Source organism: Larimichthys crocea, unplaced genomic scaffold, assembly GCF_000972845.2.
Source record: "Larimichthys crocea isolate SSNF unplaced genomic scaffold, L_crocea_2.0 scaffold469, whole genome shotgun sequence".
Taxonomy (NCBI): domain Eukaryota; kingdom Metazoa; phylum Chordata; class Actinopteri; family Sciaenidae; genus Larimichthys; species Larimichthys crocea.
Window position 1 is genome coordinate 87,779 of NW_020856120.1, and position 12,709 is coordinate 100,487.

General features: G+C 41.7%; 1 protein-coding gene across 3 annotated transcripts in view; it reads left to right on the forward strand.

The window, feature by feature from the left end:
• The window catches only part of piezo1 (piezo type mechanosensitive ion channel component 1 (Er blood group)), an 85,042-nt gene that overhangs the window by 41,647 nt on the left and 30,686 nt on the right, over positions 1 to 12,709 (forward strand). For 2 of the 3 annotated variants that reach the window (XM_027276619.1, XM_027276620.1), the window contains exons 7-13: positions 2,588 to 2,759; positions 3,032 to 3,136; positions 3,554 to 3,626; positions 4,169 to 4,272; positions 4,396 to 4,475; positions 5,059 to 5,239; positions 5,931 to 6,036. In XM_027276619.1, the coding sequence (XP_027132420.1) occupies positions 2,588 to 2,759; positions 3,032 to 3,136; positions 3,554 to 3,626; positions 4,169 to 4,272; positions 4,396 to 4,475; positions 5,059 to 5,239; positions 5,931 to 6,036 (821 nt within the window). The remainder of the gene's footprint in view (positions 1 to 2,587; positions 2,760 to 3,031; positions 3,137 to 3,553; positions 3,627 to 4,168; positions 4,273 to 4,395; positions 4,476 to 5,058; positions 5,240 to 5,930; positions 6,037 to 12,709) is intronic. The other variant, XM_027276621.1, reaches the window with a different exon arrangement.

A 12,709-nucleotide genomic window follows, 5' to 3' on the forward strand; every position in this document is an offset into this window, starting at 1 on the left:
ATACATGAGTTAGTATTAAGTTAGCTGAAGAAGTAATTCAGCAATCTATAAATAACACATCCACTCAGATGGTATTTTGAGATAATGTTAGCGAACAAATGAGCTAATGGTTCTTGCATCTCAGTGACACTGCATGTATTCTGTCACTTTGCAACTATCAACCATCCGACAAAGTTACCTGCAACCAGCAAATTTGTGACAGTCAGATGACGGAAATGCAAATATTCCAAACATCTTAGAAAATTCTTAATAGGGTTTAAACATATTTACACTATTTGTCCTGCAGTGATGTAGTATCAGATCAGCTCCAGTGTCCAATCACAAACAGATTTCACATAACGGGGTGTGTCAGTCCATTAAAGGACACCCATGAAGACTAGTGTTTGTATTCCCCTTCATGTCTTCTCAGTGGCCTCTCTTTGGTCCTCAATTCTCAGATGGAATTAAAGAAACATCCCTCAAGATGAATTGTTGCTGGGTTAAATGAGGAGTGATCAAAAAGGGAACTGGGATGTTCCCATAATCTCCCTGGGGTGTTCTGCATCTGTCAGTAATGTCCAGCTGGGTCTCCTCTCACTAGAGATACTTAAACTCTTTCACTTTGGGCAGTGACTCAAAACAAATTGAAAGGAGTGATTCATCCCACTGTTCTCCAGCAGAGTACAATGGCCTCACTCAGCTACAGCCTGTCAATGTATGAGTCAACGTACGAGTCACTGTAACACGGATACAGAGGTCATAAGGAAACGGATATTTATGAGTTGACTTATGATTTATGAAAATTAGAGAGCTCTTAGCTGAGGTTTTGATTCGACTTAATGATCATTCAGGAGGTGTAGTTTGGGGTGTGATTGAACTGGATTGCATTATACAGAGACGTGTTATTTATATAAATAGAGTGGACAAAATAATAAAAACACACAGCAGTACAATTCAACAGTACTGCAAACTGCTGTGGCTCAGGTACAGTGGATTGTCTAGTAATTAGAGGGTTGCGGGTTTGAATCCTGGCTCCCCCAGTCAAGTTGAAGCAAGATATTGAACCCCAAATTGCTATGAATGTGTGTCTATTGTGTAGTGTAAGAGCTTTCCTTCTCAGTTGACCCCGTATGTGTTTGAGCTGAGTGTTTTATGAAGACTATCAGCTCTTTATTTCAGATCCATTTTTAGATGTTTCTCTCATATATTGCTGCTCATTTCTCCTGTCAGTGTGTCACTATCTTGTTACAGGGTTGACCACAGGCCTTTTCTGGCTCTGACTTTGGACTCTGTGGTTTCTTATTAGTAAAGCATAAAACTTTGACATGTGTAATTAATAGTCGAATGAAGTATAAATTCTGTGGTTTTGAGGCCACATTTGAAGCATCACTGCTGTCAGTAGCTGGCTTTCTATTCTCTTTATGCAAAGAAGATGAAAGACAAGCCAGAGATCAACACCTGATAAAATTCAATGTCACAGTTTACATTGTTGTTCCTTCAAACTTCAAATGTTTTAAAGTCAAATGTCCATGATTTGTTGTTTTGTTATGCCAGTCAGATTTGCAATAATACGGAAGCCCTAGAGGTTATGCATTCACACATTTTATTTCCTCTGTTTTCTCGAGATTTCAAGTTATTTATGTGATTATAACAAATGTTATCCAGAGATAACAGTTTGTCTGCCAGACCGTGGTCAGATAAATAGAGAGAGATAGAGAGTCATTAATTAACTATAAACTAACTATAAACTGTAATGGAGATATGGTAACAATAATGACAGTAATAATATATGTAGTGGACGTCATGCAGGACCACAGCAGCAGCCACGATCCATGAGAACCTGCTGGACGACAGAGCACAGAAACTCCAGGGAAGAAGTTTAGTTAGTAACATGAATTAATGAGACATGAATCTGTCTGTCTGAGACATATCTAAAGTTATGAAACTGACCTGATCAGATAAACTAACAGCTATTCTAGAAATGAGTTTCAGAATATGATATATATTATTATATATACAGTCTGACAGACACTCTGCGTTTACTGGGTGAAAAAGATGGTGACTGGTCCTTAACTTAAAAACAGATAGTATATTAGGCCTGTCATGATGAACATCAGACTCCCCTTAGATTAGATTAGATTAGATTAGATTAGATTAGAATAGAGTAGATTATACTTTATTTATTCCACGATGAGGAAATTCTCTTGTTACAGCAGTGTACAATAGAGAATAAAAATAGAAATAGAAAAGGCAAAACAACAACAGTAACTTCAGCCTATACAGTACATAAGAAACCAATAAACAACAGACAAGTGTACAGATGTGCAGAAATGAGTACTAATGGTGAAAGTGTCATGATATAGATAATAATGCAGGTGTAAGTGGTATGATACCAGAGCTGCTATAAGAGGTGACCACCCACGCGGCACCATCTTGGCTTGTGACTCTCATTACTCTGGAATATAGATTAGATTTGTGGAGATGACTGATTCCACCTTTTCACACTTCCATCCACCTCATCCTTTTAATCCTTTGTTCTAAGCATTTGTTCAACATGTGATGAATTAACTGGATCTCTTTTTATTTCTTTAACCCTGTTCCTCTCTAGACTCTTTGGTCTGAAGGACATCATTATACCAGGAAACTGCTCCTCACCCTATGACCTCAACCTTAATGCCGATCATGATTGGCCAGTTTATGTGAACCCAGGAATACTGTTCCTCCTCTACATTACCATAGCAACTGTTCTCAAGACAGGATGTCATGGAACATCGAGCCAGGTATCTGCTTCCTTCTTTATTGCTACTGAAAATTTAAAAAATTGTTGCATGAAGACCTGGATATCTAAAATGGCCTGCTCTGTCCAGCTCCTCCATTTCTCACACATTTGGCCATTGGCAGAGCAAGAAGACAGAAAAGGAGTTAAAATGGAACACAGTGGAAAAACATATATGTTCTATGTGCAACCAAGCAAAAGCTTTGCCCGGTAATTTTTCCATTTAAAAAAGCTGTTGGATATGTGTTTATTCTCAGACGCCATGTTTGTGTTTAGCAGGTTGAGGATGAGCAGCAGGAGAAGAGGGAAGCGTTAAAGGAGGAGATGGTGGAGTTAAGGTCATGGAATCCACCAAGAGAAAGCTATGAAGATGACACACAGGTAAAAAATAAATATTAAAACTTATCAAGCTGCCGATTGTAGTGGGACACACTGTTACACTTGTTCTTCTCTCTTCAGTATTATTCTCCTCCTCTTGTTAGAAATGGCTGCAGTGTACAGATGTGCTTCTTAATGAAATATTCTGTACAGAACAGAGAAAGGGTCTGATACAACCTAGTTAAGTTGTATTACTCTAAATTAGGACTTCACTGTCAGACACTCACATCATGTCAAGGGCTGACTCTTTCTAACCTTTTTGTCCGTCTGTTTTCTCCTCTTTCACTGTTCTTTACCAGCACACTGCTCTGACATTTGACTTTCTAACATGCCTTGAAGCTGTTGAGAGCTCCCACAACTTCTCTCTATACATGCATATGTAAGTTAATGTCTGTATCTTCGTGTGCTCTTGTCTTTCAGCTCATGCTCCTGTCTATAGGAACAGAAAGCAGCAGAGCAGGAACTATGGCTGGAGAGAGTCAGCCAGATCTGGGTTTGAAATCAATCCTTTATTTTCTCAAACTAAAACTGTACCTGCATGAGTTTGATCTCTGATCTCTGATCAGGAATGAGGTGACAAATAAATTTAACGATGTGGAGGTCATGTAAGGTCAAAAAAATCATCATCCTATTATATCAAAACAACAAATTGTTCTGTCATTCACAAACATTTATTTAAACACAAATGATCACAATGTAAAAATGTGATTTAAATCAGCTGCATGATTTGAATGAAGCTGTTTGGTGCCACTCCTCCTCCACACTTCTCCACACTTCTCCCTAAATACCAAAGATGGGAGAAGACAAATTAATGTTCATCAAAATACCCAACAGTTGGAGCACAGCTTCCTCTGATTCACTCAAGTTAATTATTGAGGTCTAAGAACACAGTGACACCTTCCGACCTGTGCGATCACCAGGACAAGCAGAGATAGTATCGCTCCTCACATACAATGATATAAAGCTCATCACTTGTCCTGATGATCTTCTCTGTTTATTGTGCTGCACACTGAGATGATCGTTCTTTTCTGACAGGTGTTAGTGGCGCCCCCCGTGGTCAACAGAGTGAAAGTCCATTTTTCCTACTGGGAAAGGTGGTCATGCAGCAGAGCTATGTCTGTGCTCTCATAGCCATGATGGTAACTAACTAACTTTGTTATCACAGTTAACATCACATGTTGAAGGAATACAGCATTGCATCATGGATCTCACAGACTGGAATTGTTCTTTTTCTCATGTGCTGTTTCCCTGCTGTTGTTCAGGTTTGGAGCATCACGTACCACAGCTGGCTGACATTTGTGCTGCTGCTGTGGGCTTGTCTCATCTGGATCCTGCGAGCCAGGTACTGTTAACGCCTGCAGCTCTGACAGAACAAATCATTAAAGCAACATTATGGAAAAATTTGTGTTTTAGTGATTTGGTGCCCCCAGTTTCAGAGTTTAATCCCACTGTGGTAAATATGGACAGTTGTAATAATAATCAGAACAAAGACATAATCAATAAATCAAACAAATACACGTGGTATTTGTTATGATTGTATTACTTAGCTGTAGCAAAGAGCAGCTACAGTTGGCAGTTTACTTCACTGTCCATCAGAGACATCAGAGTCAGTGACATCAGAGGGAAAACCAGAGGCAAAAAACACTTTCACCAAAATCAGTGAAATAGTTGGTGCTGTGTTACATAATTCTCCCGACCCGGAGCCCAAAGTTACATAATGTGAGAACAGACGAACGAATGACAGAGACACCATTCACCTGATCACAGGTCAGTGTGTATCAACAGGATTTAAAATCTCACATCAACAAACACATCATACGTTTGAAAGTGATTTCAACAGTTCATTTCTCTGCAGGTCACATTACAGCTGATGTATTGTTTCAGGGTTTTGACCTGAATTCAGTTTTTACTGTCTCTCTTTGCAGACGGCATGCAGCCACACTATGCTCACCGTTCATCCTCCTCTATGGCCTGGCTCTGTGCTGTCTGCAGTATGTCTGGGCTATGGAGCTTCAGCCTGAACTGCCCACCACAGTGGGAACCATGAGCCTCAGACAACTGGGACTGGACAGAGCTCAGTACCCCTGTCTAAGACTGGGAGCTTTGGTAAGATGAGACTACAGATACTGGGTGACTTGTAAACTTACATATTATAACATTGTGTATGATATTAATCATGAAATATAACCCTTCATCACACTGACTTCTGGCTCTGGAACGTATCCATGAATTTGAGTGATACAAACAGATAGTAGGGCTCATCTCTCCACACAGCACCATGAGGCATGGCTCAGTCGGTACGGCCTGTTACTTGTTGACAGAATATTATGAGTTCAACTCCTGCCTGTGCCAGATTAGATACAGTATCACAGCCAAAAGCAGTACACACTTCACTCAACACCAACACTGGAGCCAAACTCCTGGACAGAGATAAACTCTCTCCTTTTCTACAGGCAGTAATCACACCATCTGATCCCACTGTTGGAGGGAGACAAAAATGTTATTCGTCTTTGAAATCAAGTCACATACTCTTTACTCTCTTTTTGTTGCATTAATCAGTTTATTTAACTAATATTTTCTCACAGATGTCCTGCAGAGAGAGTCCAGCAGTTATTTAAATCAACTAATCTGTGTTCTTGGCTCTTTACATCATCAGTACAGACAAAACTGAAATGCTAGAATCCTAGAATTAAGAAAATATGCTCAAAATGATGTTGTTTATTTGAGCAGCAGAGTGAAGACATGTCTGCAGTGAACTGAATTATTGTTCTTCATGTTTTTCTCTATTTCTCTCCAGCTTCTGTTCACTTTAACCTTCTGGCTGTTGGTGCGTCAGTCAGTGAAGGAAAACTTCAGCAGGAAAAGGAAAATGACCACGCCACTACAGGAAGTCACTACAGGAGGTCAGACATCAAAACTGAGCAGCACTAACTTCTGTTGGAACCCTGAGTCATTATGATAGAACACACACACACACACACACACACACACACAATTATGATAGAACACACACACACACACACACACACACACACACAGCATGAAGGTATAGGCTGAATTTGAATCACATAATTTGAATTTGTATTGTTCAATTTGAATCATTGCATTGAAAAATTTAATCTGAATTGTAATTTGAAATTGAATTTATTAGTTCGGAACTGAACATTTAGTTCTCACAATTCAAATTCAGTTCTCACAACTCATTTTCAATTTTCTGTGACAAACATCCAGGTACAGGCAGAGCAATCTAGTGCAGATACACAGGACACCTCTTCGGTCAATCAGCACCTACATTTCTGAGCACGTAACATAGTGGTCATTTGTTTGTCATTGTTGTATTAGACTCGATGGAAGTAACATTCCATCATGTGATTTCTGCATTAATTTGATTTAATTAATCTCTCAACATCTGTCTCAACTGGGGCAGCTGCCACTGCCAATCACACCTATAGACCCCAAATCCCAAACGTGTATATAAAGCCTGCTAGTCTACATTTCTCAGTGTATCGCAAGATCCTAATTTAAAATCCTGCACTAGGGAGGGCTTTCTACCATTGAAAATATTTGAGAAAATATGTTGTTCAATTATGCAATCATGATACACTATATAGGAAAAAGGTCACAGAAAATTATTATTTCTAAAATAAAAAATAAAAACAGATGATCAAAGCAGCAGTAGTTGCCGGTGGCAGCTGTTGAGAGATTAATTAAGAAAACATCACAAATTATTGCAGAAATCACGTATTGGAAATGCTACTGCCAGCGAGTCTAATACAACTCTGATGACCGTTTTATAAAATAAAAAATAAAAGCAAATGCCCATACAGCAGCAGTTGCCGTGGCAGGGCAGTGATAACTTTCTCAGACACCGGCAACTGCCGTGGCACACACACACACACACACACACACACACACACACACACACACACACACTGATTGGCCGGAGAGGCGTCCTGTGTATCTGTGCTCTCTGCCTCAACTACCCATATGTTTGTCACAGAAAAATGAAATTGAATTTTGAGAACTCAATTTGAATTGTGAGAACTGAATGTTCAGTTCCAGACTAATAAATTCAATTTCAAATTACAATTCAGATTCAATTTTTCAATGCAATGATTCAAATTGAACAATACAAATTCAAATTATGTGATTCAAATTCAGTTTTTTAATGCAATTATTTAAGTTAAGCAATTAAAATTAAAATATAAATTATTCAAATTCAGTTTCTGGTGGCACATATTTCGGCCCAAAGTCTTTAATCCATAGTTTAAAGGTTAGAGGGAATGTTTCCTTCCATTTGAGTTGTAGTCGCCATTTGACTCCTTTTGGAGGCTGGTTTTGACTTAGGTTTGACACGTGCAGTTTGAATGACGAGAAGATAACAGAGTTCTGGTAGGTCCCTTCTGACCATTTATTGCATGCAAATGATATTTGATCGTAACACAAAACAACAGCCACTGCAGGTCCAGCACGGTCAAGAACCTGTTGCCTCTTTCCAGCCAACCCTCGCTGGCTGCAGTACTGCTGGGTCTTATGGCCTTCTCTGCCTCTCTGGCTCCACCCTCCTTCCAGGTGCCCACCAGATGGGGCTAGACACACCCAGTCAATCACCACATACATTCACTCACATACACATGATAGGGAAAAACAAAATAATCAACAAAAACTCACATTGGCTCCTACATGCCGGTCCCTAATTGTTCTTGTAGAGGCAAAACAATTACTTAAATCAAAAGGTAAGGAGCCATTTCTATATACGAGTTAACATAATTAAATCATTTGATTCTTCTATCAAACCTAATAGTACACTTATCTTTTGTTCTTTAAGTGTCCTTTACGGCAGAATCTTCACCCTCCAAAATCAGGCAGACCTTGGTCACAGGCCTCTCCAGGACACTTGTTTTTGTACGCACCTTTATCACACGGACATGGTCCTTGGCATCAGAACTGGCCTCTATGATTCGACCCAGTAGCCAGGAGCCATGAGGGGCAGTGTGATCTGCCACAAGGACGATGTCCCCGGGAACAAAGTTTCTTTTGGTCCGTGTCCATTTCTGCCGCTCTTGCAGGAGAGGGAGATATTCGAGCAGCCACCTTTTCCAAAATAACTCCGCTATGTACTGGACCTGTCTCCAGCGTTTTCTGTGGTACAGATCAGTTTTTGAAAAGTCTCCAGGGGGCAGAAGTGGTTTAGATCTGAGCAGAAGTATATGATTTGGAGTAAGGGCTTCTAGATCTTGAGGATCATCAGATACCTTTGTAATAGGCCGGCTGTTCAGAATTGCCTCAACTTCACAGAAAACAGTGGTCAGGCCTTCTTCGTCTAATGTTTGCTGCTGTAAGACTGCAAGTAAGACATGCCTCACCATTCTGATGAGGCGCTCCCAGAACCCACCATGGTGAGAGGCAGTGGGAGGATTGAAGCTCCACTGAACTCCTTCTTTCATCAGAGTTTGGTGGATCTTTCTTTGGTCTAAAGTTCTGAGTGCTTTTCTCAATTCTCTCTCTGCACCTACAAGGTTAGTGCCATTGTCTGATCTTATGTGCTGTGCCTGACCACTTCGACAAAGAAATCTTCTTATGGCATTGATGCATGATTCTGTGGTTAAAGAACAGGCCATTTCCAGATGCACCGCTTGGCTGGTCATGCAGGTAAAGATGACACCATACCTTTTTAGTGTGGTTCTTCCCCGCTGCACCTCAAAAGGGCCGAAGTAGTCAAGACCAACGTTTGAGAATGGTGGTAAATATGCAGCAAGTCTTTCACTCGGCAGGTCAGCCATCTTTTGTTCACCGGGCCTAGCTCTGTTCTTCCTGCAGGTCACACAGTGAGAGAGAATCTTTCGTGCAGCAGAGTTACAATTCGTAATCCAGTATGATTTTCGTACCTGGGATAACATATGATTCCTTCCTCCATGTCCAGTTTTAATATGGATGTGGCGCAGGATCAGAGTGGACACGTGGTGGTCTTTGGACAGAATGGCAGGGTGTTTCCTTTCCTCTGGCATCGCCGTTCTTCTCAAGCGCCCACCCACTCTGAGGATGCCATCATCCAACACTGGATCCAGCCTGTAGATGCTGCTTCCTTTTTTCACACTGGATGCTCCCTCCTGGAGCATCCTGATCTCTTGTGGGAAACTTTGTTTCTGTACATAGGTAAGTATTACATTCTCTGCATTTTTTAGATCGCCAACTGTTATTGATCTTTTCATGTTATCTTTGACCAACCGTGTATACATTCTGGTTGCAATATGTTTCTTGTTGTGTTCTTCTGAGTGCTTTCCATCTTTTACCTTGTGTTTTAATGCATCCTTCACTTTCAGGATCCATGCCACAGCTACTCTCAACCTCAGCCAGTCTGAAAAGTGATTGAGTAACCTGTCTGTGGGCCTTTCCTCACAGGTCCGCACAATTGAGTTCACTGTTATGGACTTTCTGACCTCTGGGTCGGCACAAAGTTGAATACTGCTTACTGGTTCATTCGGCCAGTCTTCTTCTGATGACCAGAGAAACTCTGGTCCATTGATCCATCTGGGATTTTTCATGAACCTTTCTGCACTCAAACCTCTAGAGCAGTCATCGGCGGGGTTTAGCTTTGTGCCCACATGTCTCCACTGGGACACTTGTGTGGCTTCTCTAATTCTAGATGTCCTATTAGCAACATAGGTGTGGAAGCGAGAGTGGTCATTTGCGATGTATTTTATGACGGAGGTACTGTCAGACCAAAACACAGATTTGTCTGTTGGTGGTGGAATTTCGGCTTTGAGCATTCTGTCCATTTTGACTGATAAAGCTGCTGCAGCTAACTCCAGTCTTGGGATGGTTTGCCACTTTAATGGAGCTACTCTTGCCTTGCCTATCAGGAATGCTATATGGACCTTTCCTTCTTTATTTGTCATTCTGAGGTAGCTGGCTGTTCCATAGCCTAGCTCACTAGCATCAGAGAAGTGGTGTATCTGGCTGTGCACTAACTCACCAAAATCTTTCGGCTTGAAACAGCGGGGAACTTCAAAGTCTGCAAGCTGTGATAGACTACTGGTCCACTTTGTCCACTGCTCTACTAGCATGTGAGGAATGGTTCTATCCCATCCAAAGTTCTGCCGGCACAGTTCCTGCAACAACAGTTTGGCAGGCAAGATAAGTGGACATAGATAGCCTATAGGATCATATATAGAGCTTACCACAGATAGGATGCCCCTTCTGGTATGTGCATGGTCGCTAATGATGATGTTGAACTTGAAAGCGTCACGTTGTAAATGGTAAATGGTAAATGGACTGTACTTATATAGCGCCTTTCTAGTCTTCCGACCACTCAAAGCGCTCTACACTACATATCTCATTCACCCCATTCACACACATTCATACACTGATGGCATTGGCTACCATGCAAGGTGCCAACTGCTCATCAGTTTCTGGAACTAACCATTCATACACATTCCCACACCGATGGCACAGCCTTCGGGAGCAATTTGGGGTTCAGTGTCTTGCCCAAGGACACTTCGACATGCAGACCGCAGGAGCCGGGGATCGAACCGCCGATCATCTGATTGGTGGACGACCCGCTCTGCCTGTGAGCCACAGCCGCCCCCACACACTACACACCACTGAAGTCCTAGGGCTCGTTCCATGGGCAATTGATCTTTGCTTAAGTCCAAATCCTTTACCTCCTTAGCTCTGTCTTCTGGTGGGACAGCAGCAAGGACAGCTCTGCTGTTGCTTATCCACTTTGACAAATGGAATCCTCCTTTATGGCAGACTGTGGTGAGGTTTGAGATCAGCTTCACTGCTTCCTGTTCTGTGGGCACAGATTTTAAACAGTCATCAACGTAAAAGTTTTCCATGATTGTGCTTGTTACCTCAGGAGGAAAGCTGTTTGCGTTGTCTTGTGCAGTCTTTCTGAGTGCAAAGTTAGCAATGCTGGGTGAAGAGACAGCTCCAAATAAGTGAACAGTCATCCGAAATTCCTCAGGTGCATTATCTATGTTTCCCTGTGGCCACCATAAAAATCGCAGGAAGTCTGTATCACTTTCCATTACCTTGACCTGATGGAACATGGCCTGTATATCTGCCATCATTGCTACTGGTTCCTGTCGAAAGCGTGTCAGCACTCCTATCAGTGTGTTCGTCAGACTGGGGCCTTGGAGTAGTTCAGAGTTGAGGGACGTTCCCTGGAATGATGCACCACAATCAAAAACGACCCTAATTGTTTTCTTTTTTGGGTGATACACCCCATGATGAGGTATATACCAAACTTTGCCATCAGTTCTTTTCACTTGTGCTGGGGGAACAATTTCAGCGTAACCTTTGTGAATGGCATCGCCAAGGAACTCTGCGTACTCCCTTTGATAGTTTGGATTTCTTTTGAACTTTCTTTTCAGACTCAAAAGGCGTTGCTCTGCAATCACATGATTGTTAGGCATTATGATGTTGTCCATTTTAAAAGGTAAATTTATGCAATAATGACCGGCCTTGACCATAACAGATTTATTAGCAATGTTCAGGAACCTTTTGTCCTCCACTGACATCTCCTTTTTTTCATCATAGACCTTCTCATTGAAATCAGTGTTGTACTGACTTACCAGAAGTTCTTGCAGGTCAACCAAGGAAATCCTATTGGCAGTCACTGTGGCCTTGTCCACACCTTTACCGCTGCTTCTTCCTAGTGGGCCATTAATCACCCATCCTATCAGGGTTCTTATAGCGTAGGGCCCCCTTCCTTGTGAGTTGATTACCTGCCAGGGTTCCATCACATTTGCTGCATTCATGCCAATGAGCAGGTCAATATCAGAGTCTATCTGTGGTAACTGAAGGTCACTGAGGTAGGACCATTCTTTTAAGTCCTCCTTTGTGGGGATGTTGTCCTTTGTTACCGGCATGGACTTTTGAGTGTAGACTTCAGGTAAGGGAATGAAGTTGTTACCTTTAAGTTCACTCACCTCTAGCCCTGTTAACAATGTACTCCTGATAGGTCCGTCCTGTGACATTGTTCTCAGCAACACATTTGTTGGTTTTCCTGCTAAGCCCAATGTATGAGCCAGCCTTTCCGTGCAGAATGTTGCTGAACTGCCTGGATCGAGAAGAGCATAAGTATTAATGACTTTGCTGCCCTTAACGGACTTCACTTGAATAGGTAAAATTGACAATGCACAGTTAGAGTTACCGGCCCCATTATGCCCACAAACATTGGATGATACCTCCTTGATGCGTGGTGACCCTGCCAACTTGGAGTCTTCATTTTTAACTTGAAAGTTGATGTGAAGCACACTGGGATGCGTTCGATTGCAGATTTTGCATGACAGCCGTCCTTTGCAGTCTTTGCTTATGTGTCCTTTACATAAACAACCGAAGCAGAGACCCTTTTCCTTTAAAAGGTTCAACTTTTCTCTGTGTGATTTTCTCTGGAAGTCACAGCACTGATTGAGGCCGTGGGCACCTTCACAGTTGAGACATGGGGAATTGACATCACTGTTCAAGTTTGAAGTCACTGGGGTACCTAGTGTTGACACATTAGTTGCATAATTAAGCTTGGGCCTAAAAATGGACTTGCTTGTATTGGGCCGCTTATTTCTACTTGCA